Source organism: Canis lupus, chromosome 9 (genome assembly GCF_003254725.2).
Source record: "Canis lupus dingo isolate Sandy chromosome 9, ASM325472v2, whole genome shotgun sequence".
Taxonomy (NCBI): domain Eukaryota; kingdom Metazoa; phylum Chordata; class Mammalia; order Carnivora; family Canidae; genus Canis; species Canis lupus.
In genome coordinates, this window is record NC_064251.1 from 2,220,744 (window position 1) to 2,235,850 (window position 15,107).

At 52.6% G+C, this 15,107-nt stretch overlaps 1 protein-coding gene across 1 annotated transcript; it reads left to right on the forward strand.

Moving 5' to 3' along the window:
* Positions 1–4,131: 4,131 nt before the first annotated feature.
* EIF4A3 (eukaryotic translation initiation factor 4A3) lies at positions 4,132–15,107 on the forward strand. Its single transcript, XM_025468246.3, has 12 exons — positions 4,132–4,388; positions 6,076–6,148; positions 6,736–6,802; positions 7,238–7,300; positions 7,860–7,992; positions 8,188–8,268; positions 9,934–10,075; positions 10,456–10,594; positions 11,370–11,485; positions 14,438–14,545; positions 14,634–14,761; positions 14,884–15,107. Exons 1-12 carry the CDS (start codon positions 4,220–4,222, stop codon positions 14,898–14,900), a joined length of 1,236 nt encoding a protein of 411 aa, XP_025324031.1. The 5' UTR covers positions 4,132–4,219; the 3' UTR covers positions 14,901–15,107.

Below are 15,107 nucleotides of genomic sequence, written 5' to 3' on the forward strand. Positions count from 1 at the left end.
CCTCTGGCGATCGCGAGTGGTGCTGCCTGCATGCACACGTGCACCATGGGGCTACAGGTTTTGCCTCCAGGTGACCAGCCGCTGCTGCCCCTCGGACTATCACACCAGAAACCCCGGAGTCAGCCTCAGTCCCCGTGAGCCTTGACAGCTCCTGTGCACCGCGCCCATCAGCCCCATCCTCCAGCCCGACTCTCCAGAGGCCTCCCCTCCCTGCTCCGCTGGCCTGGCCCCGGCGGCCACCCGTCCAGCAGGGCTCTGCGGCCTGTAAGCCAGCCTCTTGACCTCTCGCCACAGCCAGGTCATTTGTCAGCACGCAGTCCTCTCTTCCCAAAGATCACCCTGAAGTGGCTCCCATGGCAACCGGAATGCATCTGAACCCAGCCACACCCTGTATGACCCCCTATGATCTGGCCTTGTTCGCTGCTCCCACCCGACGCCTGCCCACGTTCACGATGCACACCCGCCTTGGCTCTCCGTCCTTTGTGCCAATCCCCTGCCCGTTTGGAGTCTTTACAGTCACCGCCCCTTCTTCCCGGAACACTCCTCCCTGGGGTGCCGCCGCGGTCACCTCCTTTAATAACTTACAGGGCGCCGTCCTCCTGTCACCCGGTAAATCAGTGACCCATTCGTTCTCTTCCACTTTGTTTTTGTTTGTTTTTTTTCCCCATCACAGCAATGATAAAACCTGCAATTATCTTACTGGTCTGCATGTTTTGTAGGGCTTGCCCTCCTATGGAGCACAAGCAGCGTGAGGCAGTGCCGTCTGTCCTGCCCGCCACCGATCCGGCATCTGAATGGTCAGAGATGCTCTCGTACTCCTGCCCCCGAATGCTGGACGCCAGCAGCATGTAGTCTAGGGTCCAGCCACCGGGTTCAGGAGTTTAGTGAGGTGTCCCCCCTAACCAGATGGGGCTAGGGCGGTCCGTGCCTAGGAAGGAATGGTGATGGGCAGGGATCTCTGGCAGGAAGTCCATCTTTGGGGACAGCCCCTCCGATGGAGGGCAATAACTCCTGTGCTGATGATTCACGGGAGCCCAGCCCAGCAGCACTACACCCAAACCTCCTTCTGCCCCTGGACAAGTCAAGCCACTTGGACTGTCTCCACCCTGAGGCTGGCACAGGTACAGGGAAAAGGAGCAGGTGGGCTCCTGTGGTGTGAACCACAGATATGTTCCTGTCTTCCCCCGTTGAGCTGGGATGAGCTCAGGGATCTCAACAGCCAGATCCATCTGCGTCCCTCCCACCCTCTTGCTCTACACATCCAGGCACATCTATGGTGCACTCGGACGGCGATGGGGAGGCAACAGGCCTGGGGCCCTACCCTCCCTGCAATTAGTCTAATCTGGTAACCTCCCTCCCCCAGATAGAAAGGGTGTGGGGGTCAGATGCAGGAGACAGAGGAGGTATTGCACCCAAAAGGAATGGGTGGGTCCCCTGTGGTGACCTAAAGTCCTGGGATCAGGCCCCTGGGGCTGATGAGCCATCTAAATCCATTTCTTAGGGGACTCAGAGTGGGGCCCTCTTCTAGCCTGTACCTTCTAGCTGGAATTGTGATTGGGGTTTCTGAAGGAAGGGAAACATTAATCTGGATGTCCAAGCAGTGGAATTGGGTACCAACAGGCAAGCCAGGCTGTCAGGTCTTGCGCTGTAAGTAGATGCTTCTGCTCAACATTACACGGTTACGGGGAGCAAATATGTTAACAAATAGTGCAAGTAACTAAAGCATGTTCCCAGTACACAGCTGACTAGATGACACTTCTTACGGGAGATGAAGCAAGATGCGTTTCAGATCCTACTGACCCTTTGGTGCCTGTTGCATAGGCTCTGTGAAAACTGGCACAGCACTGGAGCAGAAAACCTCTCCTGAGAGGGACTCTCTCTGGACTGCAACTGCCAGGGGGCATCTGTCCTACATAATAAAAACACGGCTCTGCTGTGATCTCTTGAACCCACTTCTAGCTCCAAGCTCCCTAGAGTGGACTCACCCTCCTTACCATCCCAGAGGCCTCGTGGTCCCCAAGGGGGACCTGCCTGTTATGCTCGTGTGCAGCCTCTGCTGTGTCCTGCAACTCACTTCGCACACTGTATTTTGGGGGAGGGTGTCATCCCACCCTATTAGACTAACCCCAAGGACAAACACCCAAGTCTACCTTGCTCCCCCTTATTCCCGGTGAGCGCGGTTCAGGAGAGACGACACCTGACGAAGTTCTCGTCCTTTTCATGGGCTCTGGCCTAAAATGTTATAAAGTTATTGGCCCCAAACAAAAGGAAGAGGCATTTGAGATGTGTGTTCAAACACAGCGAAGGCACATTGCAGGGAAATGGCGTAGAAGTGTGAAGGCCAAAGACAAACCTCGGTGGATGGTAAGATGAAAAACCTCTGAACAAGTGCAAAGAGGCAGCTGTCCTCTTCTCACTTAGTAGGAACGCAAGGGTTTTTTCTCTCACTGATGTCACAACTTGTAAAGTCACTAATCTTTCTCCTACTCATGGCAAGGTTATTTTCCATGCTCAGTACCTAGAGCAGTGCTGTCCCACAGGAGTATCATATACAGTGTAATTAAAACATTCTGGTAGCCATATTTTATTTTATTTTTAAAATTTTATTTATTTATCAGAGAGACACAGAGAAAGAGAGAGAGAGAGGCAGAGACACAGGCAGAGGGAGAAGCGGGCTCCACGCAGGGAGCCTGACGTGGAACTCGATCCCGGGTCTCCAGGATCACGCCCCGGGCCCAGGCGGTGCTAAACCGCTGTGCCACTGGGGCTGCCCTGGTAGCCGTATTTTAAACATAGGTGCAATGAACTGAAATCACATATTTTATGTGACTCAGTATATGTAAAATATTGTCATTTCAGTCTACAGACAACATAAAGGTCATTCACCAGGTATTTTACATACTTTCACCCTGAAACCCACGTGTACTTTACAACCCAGCCCTAGACCACAGCTTGCCAAAACTGTGTGCAACCTCAGAGAGGGCATCCCGAGGGCTTTGGGATGATGCTTCATGGAGTAAGAAGATGTAACAACTCACGTTTTATTTTAGAGTCTAAGAAAGTCAGGTTTAGAAATATTTAAATTCGACTAACACCAGCATTCTCTTCAGGTGTGTTCATCAGATGAACCATCCCATAGGGATTGAATATGTTGGGCCCTTAAGGCCAGAGCTTCTGCAGGCAGGTAGCCCTCGTTTACTTGTTCCCTGCCAATGAATTGTAACCCACTGAACTCTACGCATGTCTGGTTTAGTGGATGAAACGATTATCCGCTTTTTTTCATTAAAGATTTTATTTATTTATTCATGAGAGACACAGAGAGAGAGGCAGAGACACAGGCAGCAGGAGAAGCAGGCTCCCTGTGCGCAACCTGATGCAGGGTTGCAGGACCCCGAGGTCACGACCTGAGCCAAGGGCAGCCGCTCAGCTGCTGAGCCACCAGGCGTCCCAATTATCCACTTTTAAGTAAATGCACCTTCACAACAGAGGAGCACTCAAACAGCCCCGGAAGGACGCCGAGGATGAAAGACAGGCCCAGTGATGGGAGCCACGCCAACGGTGAGACAGGGAGTGAAGTCCTCACCAAGGGAAGGGGCGCGCGCGACTCCCCGCCTGCAGCGGCGCAGGTCGGAGCCAGGTCAGGGGGTGACGCTGGTCCAGGAGGGGCTCTCGGGGACGTCTGGGCTCAGAAGCGAGACTGGCTCCCGCGCCCCGAGGTCAGCAGCGCGGGCTCCCCTGCAGGGCGCAGGAGCCCGGGAGCTGCAGGTGCAGCGCAGCAGCGACGCTTTGCAAGTTCGCGCTGCACCTGTCGCGGCGAGCGGGCGCCCTCTGCCCGGGCCTCGGGCCTCAGGCCTCGGCGGGAGGAGGGTGCGGAGGGGCTGTGGGCTCCGCGGGGCTCCGCGGAGCTCCCCTGGGCCACCGCCCCGCCCGCAGAGCCACCAGCCCCGTTGCAGACAACCCGCGCAATACGCGATCCCGGCCGCTTCGGCCGTATTTATAGGGCCTGGGCGGAGCCCCGCCCCTAGCGAGATCCCGCGGCAGCTTAGACCTCGCGAGAGCAGTAGCAGCCCCCGCCCCTCTCACGCGGAGAGCGGCTCAGGGTCCCGACGCACGCTCGTGCGCACGCGCGCGGTGACGTCAGTTCCTGGCGCCGGCGGCGCGGGGCCCTGCTTCCGCTTTCCTCCGCGGCGCGCGCTCCGCTCTCAGCCGACGCGGGATCATGGCGGCCGCGGCCACGATGGCGACCTCGGGCTCGGCGCGGAAGCGGCTGCTCAAAGAGGAAGACATGACCAAAGTGGAGTTCGAGACCAGCGAGGAGGTGGACGTGACGCCCACGTTCGACACCATGGGCCTGCGGGAGGACCTGCTGCGCGGCATCTACGCCTACGGTCGGGGGCCGCGGGGCGCGGGCGGGGAGGGCGAGGGCGCGGCCCGGGGTGGAGTGGGGCGTCCCTCGTCCCCGGGCGCTTGGGGGGCGCTGCCGCCGCGGATGACGGGCAGGGGCCGGGCCCGCGCTGCCTGGGCCCCGAGGGAGCTCCGGGTACTTCGGGGAGCCGGGATGCTTCGGGCGCTGGTGATGGCTGCGAGGGGGCGGGTGGGGGCTCCCGGGGGGTTGACCTGTGAGCCCGGGTCTGCCCCGAGGAGCCCCTGGCACGACGGAGCAGCCGGTGCCAGTAGCCCGCAGCACGGAGCGGGGTGCTCTCCAGGGCCAGGAGGAAGCGCTCCGTGGTGGGAGCCCAGGGGCTACTCGGGAGCGGCAGGCAGGGCCGGATCTCGCCCAGCGCTCTGTGAGCTGAAGAACAGCTCGCATTTTGTTCCTAAGTGCAGAGGGAAGCCATGGGGTTTGAAGCAAGGGGAGTGGCAACGCTGGGGTCTGCACCCTCTGAGTCCGTGCGCTAGAAGGGGCATGAGAGGTGAGGCAGGGGAGGTGATGACGTTGAGCCGGGGAGGGGTTGAGGATTCCCCGGGCGTTGTGAGCAGCCGGTGGGTGCTGCTGGCGATTGCTCATGTGGGGAGCCCTCGGAGGCAGGGGAGTCTCAGGGGCCTGTGAGCCACCCGGCTGCAGGTGCCCGGAGCCTGGGGAGAGACCGTGTTGGGGGTCCAGACCGGGGCGATCAGCCTCTGTGCTGACGCCTGGGCCTGGAACTCCCTTTACCCAACAGGCCCTGGTGTTAGTTACCAGGTGTAAAGCAGAGAGGGGATGGGAGGTGACAAAGCGGAGGTGAGGCTGATGGTCCTACCCACCTCTCGGCCTCCCCGGCAGCCCTGCCCAAAACACTGTTTTTAGTTTCCCCGCCTGTGTGCTTGCTTGGATGGTCGCTGTGAGGGTTTTTTAAATCATCCGTGTTACAGTTTTAACTTTAGACGGGAAGTCCGGGCTGAGTTTTAAAAGGCTACCGAAGAGTAACTAAGATATATTTTATGCACGTGAGCTTTTGTTTACTTGGGAAATGTTTTTTTTATCCTCTCCAAGTAGCCTCGTTCTAGAGTGATGTCGTAGCTGGTGAAGCTGCATCACAAGTGGAAGGAGCGCAGCGGGCACTCCGCGGAACGGCCCGAGCCGTAGAGTCATTGCTGTGGCAGACAGCACAGACAGCGTGTAGAGCTGATGCAGAGAGGAAAGAGGGGGCGGCCACGGTGCCACTGGATTCATTTTTCTTTCTTGTAGCATAAAAAGTAATGGAAATGTTAAAAGAGCAGCGCAGGCTATCGTAACGTACGCAGTGCAGGAGGAATTGAAGTAAAAGATGAGCCTTTCCCATCCATTCTCAGGAGCACCACCATTAACATTTGGGTGTTTTTTTGTTTTTTGTTTTTTGTTTTTTGTTTTGTAATCTAACTGGGGTCTCTGCGTTCTGCAATGTTCCTTTTATAGAGATTTTGTCTGTGCACATAAGATCTGTGTTAGTGTAAAAATACAGTTCAACCCAATTCATTCAGCAGCTGTTTCTTGAGCTTTGGTGTGTTGGACTTTGCGCTAAGAGGGGTGGACGTGGGGGCTTAAAAAAAGATACCATCTGTGTCCCAAGGAGCTGCCAGTGTCCTCATGTTAGAACTTTCACTTTCTTTTTACAGGTTTTGAGAAACCATCAGCCATCCAGCAGCGAGCCATCAAGCAGATAATTAAAGGGAGAGACGTCATTGCTCAGTACGTCACCGGTAGAGAATGGGGTTAGGTGCTTGTCAGCTGAGTACAGCGCTTTGAGGGGACCCCTGTTCTCCCTTTCCACATATGTGTCAGTAGCCCTTTCCTCAGCTTGAGCCACGGTGTCTTGTTTTTTGTTTTTGTGTCCTTTAGAAAGCTGTCATATTCTTAGCCAGCTTCACTTACCTAGCAGCTGGCATGCAGAATGGTTTAGCATACTCTCTTAATGGCTTTATTCCTGATTTGTGTTAATTTTAAAGACTTCTTTACAAGAAAAATTATTTTTGGAGGACGGTTATAGTCCAAAATTGCAGAAGAGAATTACATTTCTATAAAAGGGAGCCTCTTTTTTTGGAGTCTGTAACACCCGTCAGGGTTATAGATCCTGCGGCTCCGACTCCCCTAGTGCAGAAGTTGCATCCTCCTGATCTTACCTTATTGCTCGTGACCCCACCCCGGGCAGTGGAGGAGGAAGCCGCTGTCCTGCAGCTGTCCTGCAGCTGTCCTTTGGAGCACTGCTGTGGTGGGGTGAGGTGAGTGGGAACACATAGCCCATCCTTTTTCACCTCTACCTGTGTTTTCTTGAACAGATCACAATCTGGCACAGGCAAAACTGCCACCTTCAGCATTTCTGTCCTCCAGTGTTTGGATATTCAGGTAATTTGCCAGTCTTCAAATGAACTTATCTTTAATCCTCGGAAATACTTTTGTTTCTTTTGTAACTGCAGTGTCTGAAAAGGACGGTTTTTAAAAATGTGTACTTAGTTGTACTGACTCAAATTTTTCATGATATTCTTAATTACACACTAATAGGAGAGCTAACTAATACTCTGTCCTAAGTTCCTTGTCAGCTAAATGGAGAGAGACATTTTTAGTGGGCATTCTTTTAGTGGGCAAGCAAGAATTCTGCCCAGTGAACCCCATGATGACTGGGTTCACACATGAACTTACATTCAGGTTCCTTTGTCTCTATTAGAAATGAGATGTATGGTTAATGCGATGTAACATTCAAGATAGATCTGCATCTGACTTCGTGCAGTCTGCCTTGAGAATACTGAGGATTCTCTGTTTTCTGACAAATTATTTTACCAGGTTCGTGAAACCCAGGCTTTGATCTTGGCTCCAACGAGAGAATTAGCTGTGCAGATCCAGAAGGTGAGCCACTGAGAGTTAGTGCTGTATTCCCAAGTGCTGCTTTCTGATTCAGGTGTAAAAGGTTGGCTGGTTGATTTAATCTAATCCTGTTTTTTTCCCTCAAATTTTACTTCCTGATTTTTGGCATAAATCATTGTTATGATTTATGTTGCTGGTTTATACTGAGTCATTTTTAGTGTAGCTGGTATGATTCCAGTATCTTTTTGCAGTCTCAGAATTGTAGTTTTTTTCAACAAAGAAATCATTTTAGTAGTTATTTTTGTACTTTATATTAAGATGTTGTTAGAATTGTTTGTGAGTGGTTAAAATTATGAGTTTTACGTATTTCCAGGGCTTTTTGTAATTAAAATGTATTTCTTTCATAAGAAACCAGTAAAGTGAACTTTATTTTGGCATGGAAGCAGGAGGTTGGGTCTTTTTGTAGTTTTATGGTGTAAACAATGGAATAAGTAGTACTTGGTACGTCGGAGTAGAGATTACCTTCACTTTGGGGAAACTTGGAGGTCTCTGACTTTGGTCCTGAGGTGAGGCCCCAGACGTGACCCTTGTTTTAATTCAGGGTCTGCTCGCTCTGGGGGACTACATGAATGTGCAGTGCCATGCCTGCATCGGGGGCACCAATGTGGGAGAGGACATCAGGAAGCTGGACTACGGGCAGCACGTTGTTGCTGGCACACCTGGACGTGTCTTTGGTAAGTGCTTGGGGCGTTACAAGAAGTGCTTGAAGGACCCAGGACCGTTTCCATTTGCTGTGCTGTGTGGTAGAGCTTGCGTGCAAGTGATGTAAGAAGTAGGCAAGAGGCCTCAGAAATGCTCTGAAAACCAGGGGGAATGGCTGGCTGTTTCCTCGTGGTCCGAGGTCTAAGGATATCAAACTGATTCCACAGATATGATTCGGCGCAGGAGTTTGAGGACACGGGCCATCAAGATGTTGGTGTTGGATGAGGCTGATGAAATGTTAAATAAAGGTAGGAGTCACGAAAGCAGAGATTTTCTCTTGACTTTAATGTTAACATGTTCACATCGTGGACCTGAAACATGGAGCTAACGCCAGTGTTCTCGGTGCTAGCAGATGCCCTCGTGCTCTCCGGGCAGCTGTGAACGTGAAGCTTGTACTTGGCTCTTCTCTCGGGGAGCTGAGAGCAGTCACGGCCAGAACCACAGCATCTCCGCCCAGACTGGCGCAGCATTGCTCCCACATGTCTGGAGCTCAGCATAGATGGGGAGGTGTGCGGCTGAGATGAGGCGTGTAGAAATGCCTACGGTGGGTTGTGGGGGGCACAACGGTGTGTCAGGGAAGCTAGATTTATGGCAACGGGGCGTCCCATTGTCTAGAGACTGTCATTTATTTAACTAGTTGTCCTGTTAGTTGTCTAGGCTGATTTTACTCTTTTACCAGTTAATAGGATAAAGTTCTAGACTGGGACGTGTACTTTCTAGGCTTTTCATGTTGTTTCTACCTGAGTGTCTGAGGACAGATCTGTGATGCCTCTCTGTGTGGCAGCTGTGGCGTTAGTCCAGCGGTGAGGAAATACATTGTGAAGATGTACCTTGAGCCCGGGGCATTGTTATATGCAGCGACAGGCAGTGCTCCCTCGTGTCTCCCCGCTTGTCCTTTCTGCACACGCCCTCCCCTTCGGTCTCCACATCATACTGGGGGGTATGGGGCGTCTCATAGACATCGGGGTCATCCAGGTGGAGGGAGTGCTTGCCTCTCAGCGCTCATCTGCTGCACGGGTGGGACCCTCAATGGTTCTGATGTCCAGGTCCCTGGAGGCTGATGCTGTCCTGAGGGCTGCCCCCCCGCCCCTCCAGCCCAGGGCTTCTCACCTGAAGACTTTGCTCCTCAGCTGAGAGAGAGGCATAGTGACTGGGGTACTCAGGTGGCTTCCTTAGTGTCTGAGGAAGCCATGGCTTGCTGGTGGCTCCTGTGCACCTGTCCCATGGGCAGCAGTTCTCAGAGTGAGGTCTCCAGACCACCAGGGTTCACGTTATCTGGGAATTTGTTAGAAATGCAGATCTTGGGCTCTGATGTTTGGTTACAACCTCAGTCTGTGAATGGGCTCTCTTGGAGGCTGGGGACCCCCTGTCTGGGCTTTCTCACACATACTTCCTGGCCCTGTCCTGCCCAGTCAGGCAGAGATGGGGGTGGGGTGAGTGACCTGTGGGCCAGGTCCCAACGATGGAGGTATAATTGACACGTGATGCATTAGTTTCTAGTACACAACTGTAATGATTCCGTATATACATATAGAAGATTTTTTTAACTGGAAGATTGTTTTATAAAAATCCAGATCCCTGGATTCTCTTAAATGTGGCTGATCTTTCCTCAGCGGACAGATCCTCACAGGGTGGCAAGAGCTGGGACTGGGGTCCAGACGGCCAAGAGGCAGCCGAGGTTGTGGGATGACCCAGGGCTGGGGTTCTTTTGCTCTTAAGCGTTGGCACCCAGGCCTCCGGGTGGGGCTGTGATCCCCAGAGCCCACCTGGGAGGGGTGAGGAGCGGCAGAGAAGTGGGGCACATGGATTTCCTGGTTCTGTGGAAGATTCCTGGGGAAACCTCACACCTCACAGTCGTCACTTCTGTGTCCAAGTGCAACCTTCAGACTCCCTGTGCCTCCTTCTGTGTCCAGGTTTCAAGGAGCAGATTTACGATGTGTACAGGTACTTGCCCCCGGCCACGCAGGTGGTGCTCATCAGTGCCACGCTGCCTCACGAAATCCTGGAGATGACCAACAAGTTCATGACGGACCCCATCCGCATCTTGGTGAAGCGGTAAGAACACCCTGCTTCTGGGTGGTACAAAAACAGCCACGTAGCTTGTATTTAAGCTTAAAACATGAAAATTCTTTGTTTTCTGGTTTGAGAAACCATCTTACATATGTGTATTGCCCCTTGGCCCAGTAATTCGAAATTTATACACCACCTGATGGTGTTTGTCCGTCTGTGTTGTGGGGGTAAAATACATAAAACAGGGGCTACCTAGTGGCTGTTAAAGGCTCAGACGGGTCAGCATGTGGCCCGTATGGCGGGAGTGCTGACGGCCGGGAGTGGCGGGGGCCGCCGTGGGCCAGGCTAGGAGCAGTGCTCGGCTTGTGTGCGCCCTCAGGTCTCGGTGAGTGGATGAGTTCACAGCACTTGTCTGTATCTTCCAGTGATGAATTGACTCTAGAAGGCATCAAGCAGTTTTTTGTGGCGGTGGAGAGGGAAGAGTGGAAATTTGACACACTGTGTGACCTCTACGACACGCTGACCATCACTCAGGCCGTCATCTTCTGTAACACCAAAAGGAAGGTAAAGCAGTAGCTGCCTTGGCTGTTCAGTGTCCTTTTGGGCAAAACCGAAGGTTGGTTCTCAGAACGCAAGTCAGCCCTGCTCTGTAAAGGCTCAGAAGTGAACAGTCGGACGTATCCAGTGAAACCGAACAAGTGTTGATGCTGGTCTCATGACTGAGGCTTGGGAGTCCGTGGTTTTATTTATTTATTTTTTTAAAGATTTTATTTATTTATTCATGAGAAACAGAGAGGGAGAGGCAGAGACACAGGCAGAGGGAGAAGCAGGCTCCGTGCAGGGAGCCTGACGTGGGACTCGATACTGGATCTCCAGGATCACACCCTAGGCTGAAGGCGGCGTTAAACCGCTGAGCCACCATGGCTGCCCTAAGTGAGGAGGAGGGAGTCCATGGTTTTAGGTGGGACCCAGGCTTCGGTTTTTGTGGGCGCCCAAGTGATGATCATCTGCAGGCGGAGTGGAGAACCCTGGCAGCTCCTTCGAAACCAGAGGGGGAGTTGGGCTGCCTGCCAAGAGATTCAAATTTAAATTTAAAATGAGAACAGTGAGAGGTTTTTTTTTTTTTTCTTTTGAGAAATTTATATGGAACAAATAGGAGTTTTGCCCCGATGTGTGCTAGGAAAGTTAAGTTTTCTGCACGTCTAATAAAGATTCGTCTGAATTTTAAGAGCACTTGCTCTCAGTGTTCACACTGGTTCTGCAGGTGATCACGATAAAGTCCAGAACAGTCTGGTTTGGTTTCTGAGCTGACGGTGGCATCTGCTGATTTGATGTGCAGGTCGACTGGCTGACAGAGAAGATGAGAGAAGCCAATTTCACGGTGTCGTCCATGCACGGGGACATGCCGCAGAAAGAGCGCGAGTCCATCATGAAGGAGTTCCGGTCTGGTGCCAGGTGGGCCAGCTCCTCTGTCTGCACCCAGTCCCGCTGGTGGTGTTGCTCGGGCCCTCTGTCCGCATGCCTTGCCGGGTCCCCCCATGGCCCCAGGCCCTGCCTTCCCAGCTGAGGTGGGAACTGCTGCTGGTGCCCTAAGCTGGGTTAAGTGGTGGCAGCCTCTCCTGGCTAGGATGGTCGCCTTACCTAAAGGGTGTTTCTTTGTTGCCTGAATGAGGAGATTGTTCGCTCAACTTGCCATGATCTTTAACTCAATCCCACTGTGGTCAGAGGACGTGCATTGATGACTTGTATTTGGATATGCTCGGTGGCCCAGCACATGCTTATCTTTCATATGCTGCGAGTGTGTGTCTGCGGCCCGAGTGCCTTACGGAGGCCACACACCGTGTCCTGTGCCTGCCCCGGAGGTGCAGATGGTCTGCATCCTTGCCTGTGTTTCTCTTAACCGTCTCCTCGGAATTGGGGGCACCATGGGTGCAGCACTTGGAGGCTCAGTGTGCTCTTGCTGGATGTGTCCTAAGGTCGGGTCTGTGGATTCAGAACTCCTCTGTTTACGGAGGAGCTGTTCTTGTCACGGAAGCGTCTGTGTCTCCGTGGGGGTGCTTTCTCCGTCCTGCTGTGATGCACCCACAGCCGCCACATCAGGTGGTCCCCTTGGGGCACCCTCACGACCTTGGCCTTCTGTTTGTGGCCCGAAGCTGTGGTGGACTTGGTGCACAGAGCACATAGTGTGTTTCTGTTTGGGTTTTCTTGTAGTCTAGTGGTGACCACAGCCTTTGTATCAGAGCCACTGGTCTGGTTTTGTTAATGTTGACACTGGTACGTATAATTTTTTTAATTTATTTATTTATTTATTTATTTATTTATTTATTTATTTATTTATTATTTATTTATTTATGAATGATAGTCACAGAGAGAGAGAGAGGCAGAGACATAGGCAGAGGGAGAAGCAGGCTCCATGCAGGGAGCCTGATGCGGGACTCGATCCCAGGACTTGAGCCAGAGGCAGGTAGGTGCTCAACCACTGAGCCACCCAGGCATCCCACTTTTTTTGTTTATTTGGGATTTCTTCTTGGTATTCCTTTTTCCCAGTTCTTATTTTGGAAAACGTCTGTACCGTCGTTAGTTGAGTAGCCTTCTTAGAGAACAAAGCGCATGTGTCCATCATCAGCACCTGTCGTGATGGGCACTGGGGCCGTTGTCCTGCCTGCCAGGCTGGGAGCTCTGACTTTGCTGACCTGCCCTTCTGTGGAAACTCCACAAGAGATCTTTGCTGTGTGACAAAATTATTTACTCAGTTACATATTTACCATTTGATTCTCTTTTCCTTTGTCTCTGACCTCCATTGGGGGTGGGTTTCCTTCTTCCTGAAGAAGTCTTCCTGTATTTAATTTGGGGCTGCCAGTGACAAGATGTCTGGAAGTGTTTGTTTCACCTTGAAATGCCTCCTTCCGACATCTCGAGGGAGGTATTTACTGAGAGATTTCTAGGTTTGCTGTTGTTTCCTTTGGGAGGTCCCTGCGGTCCCCCTGCTGCCCGCTGAATGGTCTCTTTTGCTGTCTCTCCCCAGCTTCTACCCTGATGAGTATCCGTGTGGCTTTTGTCTTTTTTCCTGCTTGGCAAGTGTCTGACCCCAAGCCCAGCCCACCCTCCCAGCCTGGCTGGGGTCTTCTCCCTCTCCCCCTGGGGCTGCGTGTGTAGGTGGTGATGTGGCAGTGACCCCTTCCTGTTTTGTTTTGAACTCTTCTGGTTTGCTGTCTCTCAATACTGAGTGCTTCTAGACCAGCCGTGTTTGATAGACCTGTAAGTCAAGCCATGTGTGTAACCTGAGATTCTCTGGTAGGCTCGTTAAAACAGATAAGGAGCAGATGAAGTTGATTTTTTAATATATTTTCTTTAACCCGACATGGCATGTCATTTCAATATTTTCAAGGTATAATTAGCGTTAAAAATACTAATTAAGGTTTGGGGATTTTTTTTGCTTTCTTTTTGTGCAAAGTGTTCAAAATCCTGTGTGTATCTTTTTTTTAAATTCTTTTTTTTAATTTTTAAATTATTTATTCATGAGAGACACACAGAGAGAGAGAGAGGCAGAGACACAGGCAGAGGGAGGAGCAGGCTCCATGCAGGGAGCCCGATGTGGGACTCAGTCGCGGGTCTCCAGGATCAGGCCCTGGGCTGAAGGCGGCGCTAAACCACTGAGCCACCCGGGCTGCCCGTCCTGTGTGTTTCTTACACAACAAGAGCATCCCATTCCAGGGGTGCCTGGGTGGCTCAGTTAAGTGTGTGCCTTCGGCTTAGGTCATGATCTCGGGATCCTGGGATTGAGCCCCACATGGGGCTCCCTGCTCAGCGGGGAGCTCGCCTCTCCCTCTCCCTCTGCTGCTCCCCCTGCTTGTGCTCGTGTGTGCTCTTGCGTGCTTTCTCTCTCACTCTCTCTCTTTGTCAAACAAAATCTGTAAAATAAAAACTAAAATAAAGCCTCCTATTTCCAGATCAGGCACACAGCAGGTGCTCGTGGGCAGGCGGGCTGGTGGCTCCATGTTGGATGGTGCAGGCCTGTGGCTTGTCAGGTCCTGTCCTGGCTGTAGGGCAGAGTGGTGCGAGCTGCGTTTCACGTTTGAACAGCCTGAACCCCACATCGAAGTCAGTGACGCCACCGTGATTGACTCCTTGCTAGGCAGAAGTAAAATGTCTTGCCTGGTTATTGATGTGGGACTGATTTTCAACAAATCAAATCCAGTACAGTACGAGATACTTGAATCGTCTCATAGGATGGGGTCGCGTGGGAGCTAAGTACCGGACGTGCCTTTCCACGCGGGTCTGGTGTCGTCCCGGATGCCTCACACCTGCAGACGGGCCTGTGTGAGGGGCGACCTGATGCGTTCACCTCGTAGCCAGGCTAAAACTTTCTGACTAGGGTGATGGCCTCAAGTACCTTCTCTTTTACAGCCGGGTGCTCATCTCCACAGACGTCTGGGCCCGGGGGCTGGACGTCCCACAGGTGTCCCTCATCATTAACTACGACCTGCCCAACAACAGAGAGTTGTACATACACAGGTACGGGGGTTCCTTGTGGGTCTGCTTGTCGGCGGGCTCGGTGGCACCTTCCCTGCTGCATTTACTGAAGTGGTTCGTTCTCTTAAAGAATCGGGCGGTCGGGCCGCTACGGCCGCAAGGGGGTGGCCATCAACTTCGTGAAGAATGACGACATCCGCATCCTGAGGGACATCGAGCAGTACTACTCCACCCAGATCGATGAGATGCCCATGAACGGTGCGTGCCCCCATCACCCTGTTCTGTTTGTTCGGTGGGGGGGGGGGTTCTGGTGAGCCTCTGGATGAAGGCACTTCATCGTGTCTGTTCTATTCCTTAACATATGCCTTCCTTTCCCTCAGTGGCGGATCTGATCTGAGGAGCTGCTGTGCTGACAAGGCGCTGGTGACCATCTGCCTGCCCGGTGCCCCGGCTGGGACATGCTTAGGGACAGTGTCTGGGTGACGGGGATTGTGGGGCTCTCCAATGGACCCTGGGACGAGCCGTTGGTGTTCTTTTCTTACCCACATGTAAATAATGCAGTGCTGTGAGTTTTTTCATTAAATGTTTAAAACTTTTCCCATAA